We start from the raw sequence: 21,252 nt of genomic DNA on the forward strand, positions 1-21,252 counted from the left end.
TCTAGTTTTGTTTTAATATGTGTAAGAATAATGGGGATCAGAAGGTTAAGCATTTTGCCTGAGATCCTAAAGGGTGTTTGAGGCAAAACAGAAAACCAAAAGTGTCTTGACTTTTAGTGTAGTATTCTTTCTACTATGCCACCAACCTCTTGAACATTTTAATGCATTTTAAGAAAGTAATCTCATAACCAAAAGATGCCTTATACACTATGCAAGGTGATAGTGTTTGGTTTCTAGTATGTAATTCATTTATAACTTTAACCCTTTGTCTTTGTACCTGTCTACATTTATACCGTGGTGGTAGAAACTAAATTGTGATGATACTTAATGAGGCAGAAAAAAATATCAGGCGTAGGTTGAATCTGAAAGGCATTTGCTTAATATGTATTCCTTTTTTATTTCTGTTCTCTATCACTCTCACTCCCTATGCCCTTCTCTCCTACTATCTATCTGTCTTCATGGATGATTAGAGAGGAGTAGATTAAGCAGCTGGATCTGAATTTGATCTCACTGTTAATCTTTCTTGATGTGAAATGTTTTATAGCAGTAAATGCATTTGTCTGTACTTGACTGTCTCAACTAAATAGTTTTTAGAATGAAGCTAATTTTCACTGTGTCTATAAGAATTATGAAGGAATAAGAGGAAACTATTGCTATGTACACTTACTCAAAGCTTGTACATATCTGTGTTCAGTTTTTCTGAAACTTATTTTACAGAATCTTTTACCTTATACAAAATATATATTAGAAACTACTGATCAGGGACACCTGGGTGGCTCAGTCGTTAAGCGTCTGCCTTTGCCTCAGGTCATGATCCCAGGGTTCTGGGATCGAGTCCCACATCGGGTTCCTTGCTCAGTGAGGAGCCTCTGCTTCTCCCTCTCCCTCTGCTGCTCCCCCTGCTTGTGCTCTCTCTCTCTGACAAATAAATAAAAATCTTAAAAAAAAAAAACTACTGATCATTATGATGTTGCTATGGAAATTATTTTTATTTTCATTTCACATTTAGGATAAGATGCCAAGCTGTGTTTATAGTATCTCTTTAAGGGGTATGGAAAACCATTATTTCTAGAATTGATTTTAAAGAACTCTTAAACTGTTTACTCTGCATTATGATCTTTAACGTAGGAAGGATAAACTCCAAGATTTTATTGCTGACATTTTTTGTTTTTAATCTAAAAAAATTTTGGTGAAGTTTTTACATGTTTCTGTAGTGCTTTCCTTAGTACCTTAAATGCTTGCTAAGGAACGGAAAACAGCTTTTGTAAATGTGGCTATTTATTTCTCAGAGCTTTAGCTGCAGGAAGATTTCCTAAAGGAATTTGAATATTAAAATGTTTTTTATCGAAGTTAGTATTAGGTGAGTTGGTGTTTATTTGTTGAGTTCTTACTAGTTGTGGCACTGTGTTAGGCAAAAAGGATTTTTTTTTTTTTAAACAAATGAGACCTGCTTTCCCTTCTTAAGGGAAGTATAATCTAGTTTGGAAAGAAACAATACAATACCGTAACACAATGCGGTGAGTCCTAAGAGGCATGTAGAAAGTAATTCACTGGGAATTAATAGGAATTTCTGTAGCAGCAGTAACATGACAAAAAACATTAGTGAATAGTGTTGAGAAAGTGAGTCCCCTTAGGAGGAATTATGGGGTGGCAGAGTGTGTCCTGAGATGTAGCAAGAGATTAGGAAGGTTAGAGGATGAGGGAAGTATAGAGCACCATAACAACAACAACAACAACAATAACAACAACGAGTTGGAAACTTATTCCCTAGGAATTGGAGTGTCGCTTATTATTTTAAGAAAAGTGAATGACAGTTTTAGCAGTTGTAGAATTTGCACTGGATAGAAAGTAGACCAGGCAGAGTGACCAGTTAAGACGTTGGCAGCATTGCAAGTGAGAGAGGGGATGAGGGCCTGAGGATGCTCAGGCCTCAGGTTAGAGGGGGAGAACCAGATTGAGGTAATGATCGTAATCACTAATAAGCATTGATCTTCCTACAGTCTGCTGGGCACTGTGCAATGCATTTTATGTGCATTATCTCATGTAATTTAAATATACACAACAACTTGGTGTGTTCTTAGATAAGACTGAGGCTTAGAGGGAGGAAGCCAAGAAGCCAAGATCATAGAGTTAGCAAGTGGCGCTGTCAAGCCGAATTAACTGACTGGGCCCCAGATGAAGTGCTATTCTGGTTTTTCCCTTAGTAACTGGGTAGAGGCCATCAACTGAAATAGGAGTGAGGAAGGAAGAGCTGGTTTGTTGGAGGGAGGAGGTTAATGATTGCCTGGGAGAACAGACATGTGTATGCAGAATACAGACAGATTGCCTGAGTCTGAATCTTGCCTCTGACACTTCCTAGCTCTGTGACCTGAAGCAGTTGCTTAACCTCATTGTGCTTCAGCTTCTAACATGTGACAAGTAGGGATATCATTATACTTATGAGCTTGTTATGAGGATTAAACCAACAGCTGTAGTGGAGTGCTTTTAGGAGTGCCTGATGGGTAGTAGTCATTTGTAGATGGCAGCTACATCATCATCATCACCGTTATCAGTATTCTATAAAATCCAGAGATCTGTGTTGAGGATGTATGAGCTCTTCAGTCTAAAACTTCCAGCACATTCCTTCTAAAAGGGATATAAAGCGGGGGGGGGGGGGTGATGATCTACCTGGATGAGCCTTCATAGTTCTGTTTGTTGTCGCCTCACTATAACCACAGGTGTCTCAATTTCCATTCTTTTGTGGTGCTCAGGATCAAACCCAGGTTCTTCGGAGACATCTGATTGCCCAATTTGTTTCTTTTAGGGAAAGTGAACTGCTTGTTGAAGGGCTTAACTTTGATATATTTTGGTGTGACTGACTCTGAATTTATTTTAAAATTCGGCCTTGCTACACCGTGCCTGGGCCAGCTTTGTCAAAGGAGGAGCCATGATGACTTCTCTCTGGGCCAATCACAGGTGTCCAGGCAAGCTCAAGAGAGAGTGTTAACCAAGACATCATGGGCTTGGAGAGGGGGAGGGGAGCAGGCGGTGTTGTTTGTCGACTCCCTGAAATATGAAAAAAAATAGTACGTTCACTTTTCTGGGGCTACTGCTGTCTTAGATTTCTACCCTTTGCCCCTGAACCACAGCCCTTTTCATTTTATTGAGTTTTCTTTATCAGCCTATGCCATTCTACATAAATTGAAAATATTTCATTCAGTGCATTTTTGTACTTAGCCTAAAAGCATAATACAGAATAAAAGTAGGAACAGTACAACTGTCCCCCCCCCCCACATTTACTGGTTAAGGATTATTTATACCTACATTTTTTTTAAAGATTTTATTTATTTATTTATTTATTTATTTATTTGACACAGAGAGAGTGCAAGCAAGGGGAGCAGGAAAGGGAGAAGCAGGCTTCCCCCCCCCCACCCCCAGCAGGCAGCCTGATGCAGGGGCTCCATCCCAGGACCCTGGGATCATGACCTGAGCCGAAGGCAGACGCTTAGCTGACTGAGCCACCCAGGTGCCCCTGTAGTCCTACATTTTTAATATGGAACATCTACATCAGAGCCAACTTCTACCCCTCTTATCTTGTAATTCCAGTTAGAACTGGAGGTGTTACTTCTTGTTAAAATGTAAATACCTCTTTCTAGGAGGAGCAGAGTGTTTTGTTTCTCGGTTTTTGTTTTTTTCCCCAGTTCATTTACTTCCTGATGTAAATGGAAAATGTGGAAACATGTGGAGAAAGATAGCATGAAGGTATAGAACACCTTGAGAAGTTTGGGGTGGCAGGATATTAGCCTGGAGGAGTGAAACAGCGTAGGACAGAGAGGCAGGATAACTGCCTAATTGCAGTTGCACTTAGTGCAACAAGCAAAAGTTTGTAGAGAGAGGTTTTTGAAGCTTATTTCCAGGTGTACAGATTGCAGTCTAGCAACATTTACAGATAGTATTTAGTGTTAAGGAAACTTCTTTGCCCATTGTCTAATTTTTAATTGACCTGACAGAAGAAGGGCTGTGTCTTCTAAACTTGGCTATTTCTTCTAAACTTGGCTATTTTAGTTCTAGTTAATTAGCTCTAAAAATATCATGTAACTCCTAAGACAGTTACGGGACCCAACAGGGAACTTTGCACCGGTGGGCTTCAGTTTTTGTCATCTTTAGAATGTGGGGATGGAGAATATGATGTCTCAAGTTTCTGCCATTGTGAAAATGTGTGATTCTAACTTTATTCACATTCATACTTTTATTTATGTCACTTATGAAATGGCATAAATAGTGTTATCATTGTTTTCCCCAAAGGGTTTTTAATTTTTAGTGATGTGTTGCAAAGAATATATGAGATCTTTGGGAAAGTCATTAATCAGTCTATATTCAATATATATTGAATATATTTGGAGAGATGGGATTTAGCATAATTAATTGTCCATAACGACCAACCTTTATTTTTAGGAAGGCTGCTTCAAATCACTACAGGTTCTGATTCAAAAGAATTCATTGAATATTTATTATTCTGTGTAGTAGTGTGTTTGATCCTCTCAATAACCTGCAGTTGATAGCAGTCTCTTCCTTTTTGGTACATAATACATTTCTAAAACAATATTCTTTCCAGTGGTAATTTCTCTAATATTATTTTAATTAAGAAATTTAGGAAGGTACCTAACATTATTTTAAAAATGAATTTACCAGGATTTGGGGCATTTGATGAAAGTTAGGAGTTGAGCCCTTCAGATATTACCATTTCATGAGGAAAATGTATGATTTCTAATCAGGCTCTAAGAGTAAAGTTCATTCTTATAAACTTTTTTATTGTATTTTTCCTCTCCTCCTTTTCTGTAGAAGTCACAAGACATGGAAAAGAGAAAATATATTGGTATTCCCTCCTTTTATTTTCAGTGCTTCCTTGAAAACTGTATGGTCATGAAGCCCAACATCAACATTTCCATATACACTGCTCTGAGGAGAGGTTGTAATGATCTCTTTCTTCCTCCAGATGGCACTCTCTGCTGTCACCTAGTGCTGGGCACCTAAAGGGAACTATGATATTTACCAAGAATGTTTACTGAGGTTGTATAATCTTCAAAGATCTACAAAGTAACTCTGTGGGATAGACATTTCATGGAAAAGGAAGCCAAACATCACACAGCTTTGTGTGGTGGCTGGTAATTGCTAGATTCACACTCTTCTGCCTTTTTCACCACTGTCACAATGCTGACTGACTATTCACAACAGAGTCAAAACCTAGGAAAATAGAATGAGTAAGCAGATTAGTAAATATTTATTATTTATTGAATAAGTAATAAAGTTTGGTTGAATTTATGAATGAGTGAATGAATGAGTGATAGATTTGATAGTTCTTGGGGAGGAAACTTGGTGAGGTAGGGAGCCCTTTTTGTCCTGCTGTTGAGCCTGAGATTTTATTTTTAGTGGTAACTGTAATGTTTTGGGTAGCACTGATAAAAACACAGGAATGACAAGGTATTTAAAAATGCCCAGAACTGGAGAACATAGGCAATATGACTTAGTGTAGTAGTTTTATACTGCATGTCAAGGAAATGACTGTGTCAAAATCCTCAAGACTGAGGGTGATAGCTTAATTCTGTGATCTTTCGGATAATGGGTTGTGGCAATTAATCACAGAACCAGAACAGAGCTAAGATATCATTGTCAACTATCCAAATGTCTGTGGGGAGTCTTACTCAATAAAAGCAGAGCCGCAACTGACTAATTTTATTGACCATTTCACTTCCAGAAGGTTAAGGAGGTAATGAGGGAAGCTGATAACTCTGAATCTAATTTTGACTCACTATGAGGGCTTAATTAGGCAAGTGAACATAATAGGAATCCTGAGAGAAACCCATGTCATTCATTTAACAAATTCAACAAATAGGTGTGCCACATAGTATTCTAGTTGCTGTAGATTTTACAGTAAATGCAACAGACAAAATCCCTGTCATCAAGGAGCTTTTGTTTTAAGAGCTAACAATGACCTGTTGTCCAAAAAACTAGCCTCGTGGTTTACTCAGCTGCAGTGTCCTTAACTTGCATTTTAGACACCTACTCGCACAGTTACACTCTGGGTGTTATCATCTGGAACTGCTTGTTTCAGAAACCGAAAAATTCCAATGTCTTTTATTCCCTCGTGGGTTTTTTTTTCTTTTTAATATTCGCTCATTTTTTATTCTTCAATCTCAGAGAGATTGATTGCAGGCCTGTATTTCAACTTGTGTATCAACATCTGCCTGGCCTCTTTTTCTAGCCAGTCTGTATCCCAGTTTTGACCATATGGATTGTTCTCTCACTGTACCTTAGTTCTCTTTCCCTTCCTCCACCCACCAAAACTCCCATTTCTACATCAGTGATACAATCTGTGCTATCTCCTACTAGATACAAGCAGCTGAGCCCTGCCAGAGAAACTCAACCATCTGAGAAAAGTGATTCTACCTGAAATTTGTGGTTTTCAACCTCTGCTGAGCTCTCAGCCCACTAGAAGTTCCTTTTATTTATCCTTGGTCACTACTGTCTCCATCCTTATTTGCATGCTTCTCATTTTGCATTTTGATACCAAACTTACCGTAATTCTGTCAGGGACTTGACTTGAGCTGCTCTTTCTGTCTGTATGCCTTTCTTCCCCCCTTTTCTGTCTTTACATGTTCAACTTTTAGTGAAAGATTACATCCTTCATGAAGCCTCCCTGACTACTCAAATTGGATTCAGTGTCCCCTTATCCGTACACAACACCCTGTGTATTGGTTTGCCTTTGCCACCACAATGGGACCTTCTTAGAGGCAGAGACTGAAATTACTTTCACATTTTTGTGTTCTTAGTACCTAGCACAAAGTGGGTGTTTTAGTAAATGTTAAATGAATAAGTAAGAAACAGGAAGAGGAATACAGAGGAAATCTGGAATATGGAGAATTAGAAATACAGAGTTCCAAAACAAACAAACAAACAAACAAATACAGAGTTCCTAAATTTCAAAGTAAAGATAGATATGATGCCATGGAAATAGTCTCCAGAAGGGAAAGTGTGTGTCACATGGCCATAGGCAGAGTTTTTATTGAACAACTGGAAATAGTATGTGAAGAAAAGAGCAAGGTCAAGTGGCCAGATGAACTTATATTTAAAATAACATGTGCAGAAGAAGGAAAGAAGGATATGAAACAAAAATACATAGATGTAGATACAGATATCTCATATAAAAGAGGAATATAACCCTGAGAATAATGAGCTGAGGTTTTGCAAAAGGTTAAGGCTGACCTTTTACATTTTATATATAGAAGATGAAAACAGCAAGCAAATAATAGATTTTTGTTTTAAACAAACTGGCCGCCAGATGGTAGCCACACTTGTGGTGAGCATGGCGTAGTATAGAGAAGTTGCATCACTATGTTGTACATCTGAGACTAATGTCACATCTGAGACTAATGTAACTATACTCAAATTAAAACAAAACAAAACAAAACAAAAAACCTGACCCTATAATTGGATACAGAGAGTAAATGAAACTTCTCAGCTTCTGTTTTGTTTCTGGCTTCTCTGACATAAGGAATGATCTCCACACAGATTAATAAAGCTGGATGTAAGAAGAATAATAGAAAATTTAAGCCCACCATTAGAGAGGAGATTGTACCAGAACCTCTGGTTGCTCTAAATGGGTTCACATCACAGGTTCAGATTCTGAGAAAATGTGTTAATGTCATTGATGAGCAGGTAATCTTTGAGCAATTCTGGGGAATTTGAACACCATTAGAAAACAGTAGAGGACCAAAGTTCCAAAATTATAAAACAAGAACATAGATTCCATAGACTTTAGTGAGCTTGATGTTACCTCCACAGAAGATTCTACAGATCGATTTAAAAGATTCTCAAATATTTACAGAAGGAAAAGATGAGCAGTAAGGGTTACAGGGGTTTTCTAAGAATAATTCCTTCCAGATAACCCAGTTTCCACCTTTGGCAGGGACGCTGCATGCACAGATGGGAGAATGCTGTGCCTGTAATCTATCTAGACTCCCATAAGGTATTTGACAGCCTCCATTCTGTCATTGCATGCTTGCACACGTGTTGGGGAACTGGACTGCGGTACGGGTCCAGGGATTGAATAGCCGAACTCAGTCTTAGTTACTAATGGCAGCCTCGTGGGAAGTCTCTTACGGGCGGCTGTTTTTGACCCCGTTCCACTCATCAGTTAACACCTCCTCCTACTTCTCACTCTCAGCCAGCAGCCTTGCAGTTTATTTCACCAAGAAAAGAGAAGCGCCCAAATCTTGGTCCATTCAGGGCCAGATATACCAGTCTTCTTGCGTGTGCTCACATGCTCTGTCATACTTTTTGTTCCATTACATGAACTGCCAGTGTTCCTAGCATTCGTACATCAGATCCTCTTCATACTGCCCACTCCCTGCTCCTGCAGTTATCGCCTCTCGTTCTAGTTTTTCATCTCTTTTCCTTTCTTCATTGGAGAAACTTGCTATATAAACATACTATAGTAGTATCTCAGGTTCCAAACATGCTGTGTAATGTCCCTTCTTAGAAAAAAAAAAAAGTACACCACCTCCCCCATCCCATGTTCTCTGCAGCTACCCCCCACCTCCTTCCCACCCTTTATGGCAGAACTTCTCAAAAGAGCTGTCTTAAACTCCTTGCCCCCCTCACTCACCCCCTGTGCCGCTCTGCTGAGACCACTCTTGGACAAGGTTGTCAGTAACTTCCATCTTGCTAAATCCAGTGGTCAGTTCCCAGTCCTCATCTTAATCAACCTTTCAGCAATATTTGACATGGTTGGTCAGCCTTTCCCATTTCAAGCTTTCTTTACCTGGTTTTTGGGAGGCACCACTCTCCTGATTTTTTGTCCTGCCCTACTTGCTGCTCCTTCCCAGTCTCCTGTGCTGGATCCTCCTCCTCTCCCTGACTCGGGGATGCTAACCCCAGGGCTCAGTCATAGACTCTCCTCTGCTTCATTTATACCCATTCTCTAGGTCCCCACCGATCACTACGATAGCCACTGACCACAGCCCAGTCATTGCAGAAAGTTCTGTTGGACAGCATTGCTCTGGGTTATGCCATCCATCTAGTCCTGTTTAAACACGTCTATATGCTGATAACTCCCAAATTGATTCACCAGTTCCAGCCTCCCCACCTGAACTCCAGTTTGGCATATCCTTGGTGTCCTTTGCTTGGTTTCCACACGACCTATCAAACCTGACATAGCTAACATTGAACTTTATTTTCCCTCTCATCCTGCTCTTCTGTCAGTCTTGTCTATCACTAAACAGTGCTGTTCTTCACACAGGCTTAAAAAATCTTGCGGACTCTCTCGGGTGGGGGGCAGGCAGGAAGGAGACTTCCGTTCTTAGGGAGAAACAGTTCCCTGGGAACACGTCTGTTTCATCTTTCCACACCTTACTTAAGTCCCTGGCGAGTAGGAATGAGTGACTTTTCTCACTCTTTGTAATACTTTTTTTTTTTTTTTTTTAAGATTTTACGTATTTATTTGACAGAGAGAGACACAACAAGAGAGGGAACACAAGCAGGGGGAGAGGGAGAAGCACGCTTCCTGCCAAGCAAGGAACTGGATGTGGGGCTCGATCCCAGACCCTGGGATCCAGACCTGAGCCGAAGGCAGATGCTTAACGACTGAGCCACCCAGGTGCCCTCTTTGTAATACTTTTTAACTTCCCTTGCACTCAGTTTTCAATGCATCAAACATAAACTAATCTCAAAGCCCTGGAATACTTTTCCCAGATGCTCACATGACCCATTTTCTTCCTTCATTCAGGCTTCTACTCAAATACCACCTCTTTAGACAGCCCTTGTCACCCTATCTGAAGTAGCATTCCTGTCACTCTACCCTTACTCTGTTTTATTTTTTATAGCACTTAGTACTGCCTGACATTACAATATGTTTGTTTTTCGTCTGTCTCTACCTCACTGGAATCCATGAGAGTGAAGATTTTGTTTTTGCTCTATTCCCAGTGCCAAAAATAGTAGCCAGCAGATAATAAATGTTCCATAAATATTTGTTGAATTAAATGCCATATTAATGAAATTTCTGATGAAATAAAACTAAGAGGTATAGCTAATACACTGTCAGGTTTTTGCTTTGTGTTTTGGCCATTCGTGTTTTATACTTTACCGGTCACTATATTAGAAAAACTTACTATTTTCCTGAGGTCATTTATATGATTATGGGTACTTTGTTATTATGCTTTTCATTTTTTTAAATTTTATTATGTTATGTTAATCACCATACATTACATCATTAGTTTTTGATGTAGTGTTCCATGATTCATTATTTGCCTATAACACCCAGTGCTCCATGCAGAACGTGCCCTCTTTAATACCCGTCATCAGGCTAACCCATCCCCCACCCCCCTCCCCTCTAGAACCCTCAGTTTGTTTCTCAGAGTCCACAGTCTCTCATTGTTCGTCTCCCCCTCCGATTTCTCCCCCTTCATTTTTCCCTTCCCACTATCTTCTTCTTCTTCTTTTTTTAAACATATAATGTATTATTTGTTTCAGAGGTACAGGTCTGTGATTCAACAGTCTTGCACAATTCACAGCGCTCACCATAGCACATACCCTCCCCAATGTCTATCACCCAGCCACCCATCCCTCCCACCCCCCCCACCACTCCAGCAACCCTCAGTTTGTTTCCTGTGATTAAGAATTCCTCATATCAATGAGATCATTTATTTTAATATAAAAATTCTGGTAATATTGTTGTGAGCAAGTTTTATTTATTATGACATAATAGTAGCATTAGAAGTTGAATATGATAGTAATAATAATGTTTTTTAAATTTAAATACAGCATTTTAACTGTAAAGTAGAATAAGTGGTAAGACAGGGTCCCTGTCCTTAAGGAATTCATGACCTTGGGGGTAAGACAGTCATAAGTACCTACAGGGTATTTATGTAGTTTAGAAACAGAGGCAAGTACATATACTGCCCTAGGGACATCTTCAGTCTATTTTTTTAAACTCTATTTGTGGACTTCATGGACACCCAGCATAATACAGGATGACAGAAGTTAGAATGCAGCTGCATTTATGGAGGGTGGTGGCAGAGTAAAGGAGGTCACAACTGATTGTGCTGGCTGATAGAATTACGATCTTGGGTAGAGTGAAACTCCATGGACATCCAAGCTGGGCTGTGAAAAATACGGCTAAAGAAGCCATCCCAGTTTAAGTGCATTAGAGAAATCCCTCAGCAGGGCCTAGAAATGTCCCGCGATAACAGAGAAAAACAGACGGATCCAGTTGTCTGTCAGCTTCCACTTCTAACAGCCATGCCGAGCTACTTGGAATCACTGTAGCATCTCAAGATGGACGGCTCCACCTTGTAGTAGTCCAAACCAGAGGGTAATCAGAGTCACAGCAGTTAATCAAATACCATCTTTATGCTCATAATTTGATAGTTTCCCCTTCTGTAATTTTAGAGTTGAACATAGGTGGGTGATTTGTATTAGCTGAGGATGCAGCAGGAGCAGGTATGGAGGGTGTATTGAGACTTCATTCCAGGGCTTTTTCATTTGGTTGGGCAGTTGATGCACTGGCCACTGGTGCCCCGAGTGCGGTAGTGGGACTGAAACCTAGCCTGTGCGTGGATAGCTATGTGCCTGACATGGGGCTGACCAGTCTGGGAAAAGGTTCTTTCCTGCATCACGCAAAGCCCTGTGTCGTCTTAACAGCAGCTAATCCCGTTTCCTGCCTCCTATATCCTCAGTACCCAGAATAATGTGGTACAAGTACTGTTCACCAAGCTGAAGGGAATTCAAGAAAGTTCTCTAGGTTTGGGCCTTTTGAAGGAATTAAAGGTCACTCTGATTTAAACACTTGGGGTTTGAAATAAACATTCATGGTTGCCGTGTACCTGTAATAAGGAAGTATTTTTTATGCCTCTGCCTAGGCACAACTATAGAGAAGGGGAAAACAGGTAACTCAACAGAAGCATTTGTTGCTACCTCAGAAGTAGGAATTTATACTTTAGTATTCAGAAATAGCCTTCATTGCATTATACACAAAAGGTTAATTCATTTTAAAAATTCAACAAGGATATGAAATTTGGTGGTGGTTTATTCATTGTTTGGTTTTAGTATTTTTCTGAGTTTTCATATATCTCAAATACCTTTCACTCTCAAGGAGAGTAATAACTTGGCTACCCATAGTATGTATGTACATGGTATTCCACTGCCTCCTAGATTCAGTGTTAAGAAGACTGATACTGGGCTGATTCTTCTTCCTTTATAGTTAACTGGTGATTTACCTGGAGGTTGTAAGGTGTTGGAAGGAGGGGAGGAGTAGGGAGCTGTGATCAAGTTGCTTTGTTCAGATTAAGTATATTCCAATACTTCCTGTCTCAGGATTCCATTCTTGGAGCTCTAGAAATTTTTTAGTGTGTTCTTGAGGTTCAAAAACTTCATTGGCTTCTTTTACATCAAATATGAAGACTGGCCATTGGTTTTTGTGTCAGAACTTTATTAAAATTACTTGTATTTTACTATTACCATTAATATGTTTGTCTTTTTTTTTTAATAGGTGAAGCTTTATTCTAAGGATATTTGTTTGATCTGGTTCGTGAGCTCAAATTACAAAGACTCTAAATGTTACAGGAGTGTTGAGAGATTGGTAAGTATTTAATGTAATAGATATAAGCAGTCAAAATACTTGTTTCAGTCTAAGCCTTTGAAACTACATAGTTATGTGACATTAATTAAACCCCAAAGTACAAACAACTAAACTTTCCATTAGTAGAGATGGATATATAAATTGTGGCTTATTCATACAATGGCATGTTGCATAATGGTTTAAAGGAACAAACATAATGTTGAGAGGAAAAATAAAGTTATAAAAGGATACATATAGTATACTATTTATATACATTTTTAAAATAGTTAAAACAATACTGAATATTTTTATGGCTATAAACATGTAAAAAATTATAAAAACATGTATAGAAATGATAAACACCAACTAAAGAGAGGAAGAAGTGGGGTGGGGTGTGGCTTTCCTGTACTGTAAGGTTTGATTTCTTTGTGCACACACACACATATACACACGCTGATCTGAACACCGCATAATGTTAATAATTGCTAAATCTGAGTATTGGCTATAACCGCATGTTATATATTCTTTGTATACTTTTCTGGATATTGGAAATATTTTTGAAAATCTTTTAAAAATACCATGTAATCAGGACACCTGGGTGGCTCAGTCGTTAGGCGTCTGCCTTCGGCTCAGGTCATGATCCCAGCGTCCTGGGATCGGGCCCCACATCGGGCTCCCTGCTTGGTAGGAAGCCTGCTTCTCCCTCTCTCTCTCCCCCTGCTTGTGTTCCCTCTCTCTCTGTGTCTGTCTCTGTCAAATAAATAAATAAAATCTTTTTAAAAAAATACCATGCAATCATCTTTTCATTTGGCATTCAGAATGGCTGAAAGGCATTCAGTGAAATTCAACATTCCTATTAGATGAGCAGGAAGAAATGAATACTTATTAATGTGCAAGGCAAAAGTGTCCCCCATCACCCCTACCAATGTTGTTCTGTTAGTGCTAACTAATGTAGTTAGAAGAGTAGAAAGTGTGTGAATATTGGGTAGGAGAATTCAGAATACAAATTGTTATTTGTAGATGATAGGGTTTTATATCTGGAAACTTCAAAAAAATTAATGAAAGTTCAGTAAGAAGTTTGGATGTATGATTTTTATATCAACATAAATATACTTCCTATTTGCCTCCTACATACCAGTTTTCTTTCCTAATTAGATTATGTAATGGAAACGAAATCCCATTCAGAATAACAGCAAAAACTACAAAACACCCTGGAAGAGACCTAACAAGAAATGTGTAAAACTTATTATATGAAGAAGTAACAGCAATCTCTACCACAAGGACATAGAGGATAAATGTGCAAGTAGAGTAAGGATGTTCATTGCAGCTCTGTTTATGATAATCAAAACTAGAAATAGCCTAAATGTTCAATGAGATTGGCTGCATAGTTAATAACACTCTAGATAATGAAAAACATATTACGTATACATGCAGCGGCATGCCACAAAGCTAGCAAAAAGTAAGAGAGAGCTCATATGAAAGGGTTTCCAAAATACCTACGTGAATCAAAACGGGTCAGATCATTTACATAGAATACCCTAGTTATGTAACTGTGTCTATATTTTATGTACATTTAAGAATCAGGAATAACATACATTTCTGCATATATTGTAATTTTTTTTTGCCGACCTGGCATCTTGTGTTTTTAGGAAGTGGCACTGAAATCATTTCCTTAGTAATTGTCATACCTAAATGTTCACATTATCTTCATTTCCAGAAAATAGATCCTAATTATTACCACAATTTTTAAGTTTTTCACATTTTTAATATTGCTAAAGTTGCAGTGTGCCTTATAATCAGTGGTGTCTAATAAGCACTGGGAGCCAGCTGCACTTGGCGAAGGGGTTGTTCTTGCAGGCTCATGAGGGAACTTGGTCATTAGCTGTTCATATCAGCACTTTAGTTGAGTTACATGCATTGTCGGTACTATATCTGATGAGTTTTAAATGTTTTCGTGTTTAAATGTTTTCGGAAACTTTCTGCTGATCCTCTCTGGTAAGATCAGGAAAGTGCCAGCATCAAAACTTACAGAATGATGTCAGCATCTTTGGAAGAAAATCCCAGGAACAGTAGTGTAGCACTCGTAAGAAATGGTGCATAGTGGGTAGTCTTGATGGCCTAGAAGGTGATATTGTATGGAACGTTCTAAGTGGTAAGAAGGTACTGTGTTACACTTTAATTGGCAGTGTTACTTGTTTTAGTGGTACACTAAATAATTACCTTAAAATCTGTGACAAAAATAAATAAAATCCGTGACAAATTAGGTGAAATAAGTTAATAAAATTTGATAACTATGGACTGAATATAAATAAATTTATATATTATGTACATATTATAATATATAATTAGTTTATATTATTGTAAATTATTTGATTTATTGAATAATTTTACCTTATGAAAGCTTTATAAAAAGCCAGGATTTATATAAGGGAGGGTATTGCTACATTTTGGGATAATGAGTAATGTACATTTTATTTTTTATACTTTTTCCTAGTGATCAACAATATTAAAAATAATGATCTTTGTTATGCTACAGAGGGGATTGTGACTGTAATAATACCTAGAATTCTGATGGGAATCCAGGACTTAAATCATCAGGCCCAAAAATGAATAGGAACCAAAGTAATACTAGGAATTTCTTTGGTCTCTCCCTTTCATGTTTATCTGCTTCCCTTTGCATCCTAGTGGTTCATTTTCACCTCGTTGGCTTCTGAGCCTCAACTACCTCATAATGACTACCACAGGCCCATCTTTATGTGACTTTTCAGCTCATCAACTATGTCCCTTAATTCAAATTCCTATGAGACAGAAGGAGCCTAATTGGCCGGATGCCTCTTTGCAATCTGCATCAGCTTGCAGCCAGATGTTTGTGACTGCTCCTGAATCAGGTGTGCCTCAGTTAATTAGGGCTCGGAGTCTGGCCTTGCCCCTTGGCGATAGGCACAGTCCTATGGTCCACTGCCTTCTCCGCAGGGGCTAGGGGGCGGGGCCCCCCAATGGGTGAAGCAAGACTCCACAATATACATCTTATTTAATCTCTCCAGACTGAAATGTTTTTAAAGGTTACTGGGTGTCTCAAAATTACTTTTTGCCCTAAGATTAAACTGTTCTGAAATTCCTTGGGAATTTTATTGTTCATGGTTTTTCCTTTCTAAATAGTTACACATTTTTTTTTCTTTATATTGGTGTTTTTCCTCTCCCGTCTGCTTTACCTTATTATTTTCCTTTATCTTAAAATGTCACATTGCCCTTTGATTTAAATGTATAGTAAGAAATGAAGTGACATAACTTCAGCTGCTAGACTTCTTCAGTTTTTATTTACCTGATGATAAATCCTTTTCCCTCCATTAACTGAACCCCGGTTGTTGGGGGGAGGGTGTATCACTGATTGTCAGTTCCATCATGTGAAAAACAGTTTATATTTTTAAAAGATCCATTCATATTTGTAAACCATGTAGAACAAGAATTGTTTATAAGTAATGGGTTTATTTTTATTCTATGATGAGGCTATTTAAGAAGGTCAGGATCTACCTTAACTGCCACCTCTCACTAGTGTATCTTCTATCTAGGTGCTTTCACTTCCCGTTCTTGGTTATGCTTAGGGATTATCACACCCACGACTATTTATGCCATGTAAGAATATTTAAGGAGCACCTAACTAGATCAGAACTATGTCTGAAAATATTATAGGGTTAAATACCAGTGCCCAATAACTTAAAGTCAGTCTTTGGTTAAAAACAACCTTAAAAACACTTAGTTTTAAACATAAATTTTTATTTCTCTAATCTTCTTTGGTAATATTTATTTGATAGCTCGGTCATGAGCATCGACAGTAACTCATTGGCACGTGAATTTCTGACGGATGTCAACCAGCTTTGCAATGCGGTGGTCCAGAGGGTGGAGGCCAGGGAGGAAGAAGAGGAGGAGACACACATGGCTACCCTTGGCCAATACCTTGTCCACGGCCGAGGATTTCTGTTACTTACCAAGCTAAATTCTGTCATTGATCAGGTAACATTTTCATATCAAATAATTTTTTCACCAGTATATTATAGTTGATTACAGATACATAATTTCTGGGTTCCGTAGTTTCTGAGAGTCTCTTTGAGATAAAGTCCTATCTCTCACATCACTTCAACAAAGAAAAGTAGCCCCGTCTATGAACGTACTGTTTATTTGAATACTTTTCAAAATGTCTGAAATGTCTTAGGATGATAAATGGCCTTTCTTCTAAAATGACCTCATATATATTAAGCTTTTTATCCTAATAGTAGTGTGAGATAACTATGATTATTAGTAGAGACCTAAGATTTTGATTCAGAAAAACATTTGCACTTTCAATAAATTCAGATATGTTTTTGAAAGGTTTAGTGTAAATTATATTTAGAGAGTTTACTAATTCTGGGGTGAAAGTAGAGAATCCTTAAACCGATAATTACATTGGGTCCTTTAGCTTGTATACATCCAGTTTTTTATACCTCATTGTGTTTGCTCCAAGTATGGTCTGAACATACAGTATTTTGTTGTTTCCTTACTACGGAATTAACAGAACTCTAAAGCTAGTTGGGAAATAGAGATGTCATCCAACCTTCTTTTGTGGTTGAAAAACAGATACAGAACATTAAGTAACTCAGACAGGCTTAACTTGCAGCCCAAACATGATTTATGTCTTTACTTCATTTTAGTAAAAAACAAATATGTATTTTATGAAAGAAAAAATTTAGTGTCTGCTTTCAGGGGACTAATTAATGTAGTTAGATAATATTTCAGTTAACTTGAAAAGATAATAAGGTCTCTGTAGCACCAATATGACAGACATTTTTCAACACTTATAAATGTTACTGGCTTTAGATAGAAACTTAACTACTGTTGAAATTTCTTTGCCACCAAAGCATTTTGCTAATAAATACGTATATTGGGTAAATGCAGTGACTAAAATTAAACAATGCGTCTGTTTTCACTATACACTGAGGAACCTAACAAATATCAGGGAGTATTTGTTCACTGTGGTGTCCACCTGTCATGAAATTTTCCAGAGTATTTTCCAAAATATTATGTATTTTTACTCCTTTCACGAATGTTATTTATTAAATGCGTGACTACGTGTGATTTATTTTTTTATATTTTGTATGACTTTTCCATAAATAAATTTTAAAATTTAGAAAAAATTATTTGTTAGATCATGTGTAGTGATTTTTATTCCAAAATTTTGATGATTTAATAAGCATATCATGCTCTGTTCATTTTCTTACCCCACATTAGAACATTTCAGTGATTTTTCTCTTTTTTTAAGGATATCCTATAAGTAGCATCAGAATTAACAAATACCCAGGAATAAATCTAATAAAATATGTACAGACTTCTGTACGTAATTCTATAAAACATTGTTGAGAGAAACTAAAGACAACCCAAATAAATGTAGGCCTACATAATTTTCATGTATTGGAAAAATCAGTATTGTAAGGATACTTGTTTTCTTTAAACTGATGTGTAGATTCCAGTGTAATCCTAATCAGAATCTCAGTAGGTTTTTTTAATGAAAGCCGTAGATGTTAAGATATAACCCATATGTCATAGAATTCACCCATTTCATATGTACAACTCAGTGGTTTTTAGCATAATTACAGATAAGTGCAACTGTCACATAGTCAATTTTAGAACATTTTCATCACCTCAAACAGGGACCTGGCACCTTTTAGCTGTCACTCGCCTATCCCTCCCATCCCCCTCAGCCCTAAGCAAACACTAATCTACTTTCTGTTTCTATAGATTGTATGCTTTCTCTTTTAAGTCATGGAATATCTTTTAATGTATTATTAAATGGCTGAAATCATCCACGTCATAGTTGCAACAGTATTTTTTCCTAGGGTAATATCTTGTATTCCCTCTTCCCCAGTCATTCACTTTTGGAATATCTGTGGCAATGACAGTAGGTACCAGTAGGAACAGTAGAAGTAGAGAGCAAATAGATAGCCAATTAAATAATAGGGCTTATCAACATTTAATTATTGAAACTGGGAAATGGAGAATGATAATTTGGATCTTTAAGGCAGATTTAATTGTGCAAGTTTAATCACTGAGAGTGGAATTAAAACAGTAGATTCAAAGCTGTACATTTCAAGAGGAACTTCACCTTTATATCTGTGCTTCTCATGAATAGGAGCACTTCTTGGGTACTCTAGCAAGAGGCAAATGAAGCCCATAGCTACCATTCCACTTTTGTGCAAGGGCTTTATTAATAGATATTTAGTATAAATAATTAAATAGACTTTTTATTGCTATATAATTTACATGTAGTGAATGCACAAATGTAAAGTGTATAGTTGAATGAGTTTTGACAAATACAAACACCTGTGTAACCACAGCCTAGATCAAAGTTTAGAACATTTCCACCACTCTAGAAAAAGGTTTTCATGCCCCTTTTCAGGCAGCCCCTCCCCTTCCCCCACTGCAACACAACCACAATTCTAATTTCCAACATCTAAGTGTAGTGTTGCTTGTCCTAGGACTTCATATAAGTGGAATCATGCATTATGTACTCTTGTGTCCCAGAGCTCTATCCATTACACGTGCATCAGTAACACTACGTTTTGTTTTCCAATCGTTATTTTGTTGTATGGATATACCACAATTTGTGTGACCATTCACCTGTTGTTTAGCCATTTGGCTTTTGTTTCCTTTCGGCTATTATAAATAAAGCTGCTGTGAACATTCTTAAAAAAGTCTTTGTGTGAATATATTTTCATGTTTTCTGGGTAAATAGGCATACAATTGCTGTGTCAAAGGGTAGGTGTTTATAAGAAAGTGCCAAACTCTTTTTTCAAAGTGGTTGTACCACTTTTCATTCTCACCAGCAATGTATGAGAATTCTGGTTGCTCTGCATCCTCTCTGGTATTTGACATTGCCAGCCCTTTTAATATTAGCCGTCCTAAGTGAATATGAAGTAGTATCTCATTGTGATTTTAATTTGCATTTCTCTAAAAACTAATGATGCTGAGCACTATTTTATGTGTTCATTGGCCGTTTGTACATCTTTTGTGAATGTCTATTTAAGTTTTGTGCCCATTTTAAAAGTCAGGTTATTTGCTTAGTATCCAGTTGTAGTTTTTTTTAATGTATTCTGGATTGCAAATATGTCCTTTGTAGCTTGCCTTTTCATTTCTTAATAATGCCTTTAGAACAGCAGATTTTTTGTATAAATAGTGTATTTTGTATCCTAAGAAATCCTTATCTTGTATCCCAAAGTTGCAGAGACACTCTCCTATGGTTTTTTTTTTTCCTAGAAGCTTTTTATTTAGTACTTTTATGTTTAGGTCTGTGATCCACGTTGAATTAATGTTTGTGTGCAGGGTGAGGCCGGAGCTACACTCCCTCTCCCCTCCTCCCTGTGCAGTCACCCAGTCCTCCCAGCCAGAGTCTGCCCTTTCCCCGCAGAGTAACCTTGGCACCTCTGTGGAAAATCAATTCGCCATATACTTGGGCTTTATTTCTAGACTCTTCTGTTCCACTCTCTATCATCTGTTTGCGTTACTGTGGCCTTTATAATATGTCTAGAAATTAGGCGGTATAAGTTCTTCAAAATGTCCTTCATTTTCAAGAATGTTTGACTATTCTAAGTCCTTTGCATTTCCATATAAATTTTAGAAGGAGCTTATTATTTCTATAGAAATGCTTGCTAGGATTTTAGTTGTGATGGCATTGAATCCAGAAATCAATTTGGAGAAAATTGACAATGTTGAGTTTCTCAGTCTACCAGCATGGTGTAAATATCTGTTTATTTGAGTTTTCTCTAATTTCTCTGCCATATTTTTTTGATTTTCAGTGTAGAAGTCTTGCATATTTTTGGTTAAATTTATTCTGAACATTTTATTATTTTTGATGCTATCGTAAATGGCATTTAAAATTTTTGTCATTTGTTGCTCGTAGAAATATAATTGATTTTTGTACATTGACCTTGCATCCTATCCTTTGCTAAATTCATTTATTTGTATTTATTTTGAAAATTTTCTGCAGTTTGTGATGAGCTGCTTCAGATCTCCCTGTCCTCATCAGGAACAATTTAAATACATTAAGTTGGATGACTTAAAAGATCTCTTCCAACATAAAAAGTATTTGTTTTCATATAACATTTGATAATAACAGTTTCTGATTTTTTTCTATACCCTGGTTATAAATATATACAGCTTAATTCTGATGTAATGAATAGAAAATCACAATCATTTATTACCAACACAAGTGTGGTAAATACTACTTTTTAAAACTTCAGCATACAAATTTCCATACCTGTTCACACTTTATGAATGCTCTATAAAGTTGTTACTTATTTTGCTGAATAAAATGTGAAGTTTTACTGGAAGAGGTTATATATTTATGAACAAAACATTATTTAAAAATTATAATAGGTCTCTTTTTCAGCTGTTTTCTGTGTAAGAGAGTACTTTTTTCTTCCTACAGTTTTGTAGTATTATCATTTTAATATATAGTACTACATAAATGGCCTGTCATTGTAATATATAAAATAAGTATAATAGAAAAATATCAGACCTTTAGAAGTATGGCTACACAATTCATTCACTAGTTTATTCAGAGGGCCACGAAGTACCTACTAAATGCCAGCACCTCTGCTAGATGCAGAGATAAAAGAGCAGAGACCGTCCTT

At 37.3% G+C, this 21,252-nt stretch overlaps 1 protein-coding gene across 1 annotated transcript in view; it reads left to right on the forward strand.

Moving 5' to 3' along the window:
* LYST (lysosomal trafficking regulator) overlaps positions 1–21,252 on the forward strand; it is a 163,660-nt gene that overhangs the window by 11,350 nt on the left and 131,058 nt on the right. Inside the window, exons 2-3 of the mRNA XM_025850667.2 lie at positions 12,524–12,613; positions 16,405–16,603. Coding sequence (XP_025706452.1) covers positions 16,412–16,603 — 192 coding nt within the window. The 5' untranslated portion in view covers positions 12,524–12,613; positions 16,405–16,411. The remainder of the gene's footprint in view (positions 1–12,523; positions 12,614–16,404; positions 16,604–21,252) is intronic.

The sequence above is a fragment of the Callorhinus ursinus genome, unplaced genomic scaffold (assembly GCF_003265705.2).
Source record: "Callorhinus ursinus isolate GAN/ISIS: 27379988/994484 unplaced genomic scaffold, GSC_fseal_2.0 scaffold32, whole genome shotgun sequence".
Classification (NCBI taxonomy): Eukaryota; Metazoa; Chordata; class Mammalia; order Carnivora; family Otariidae; genus Callorhinus; species Callorhinus ursinus.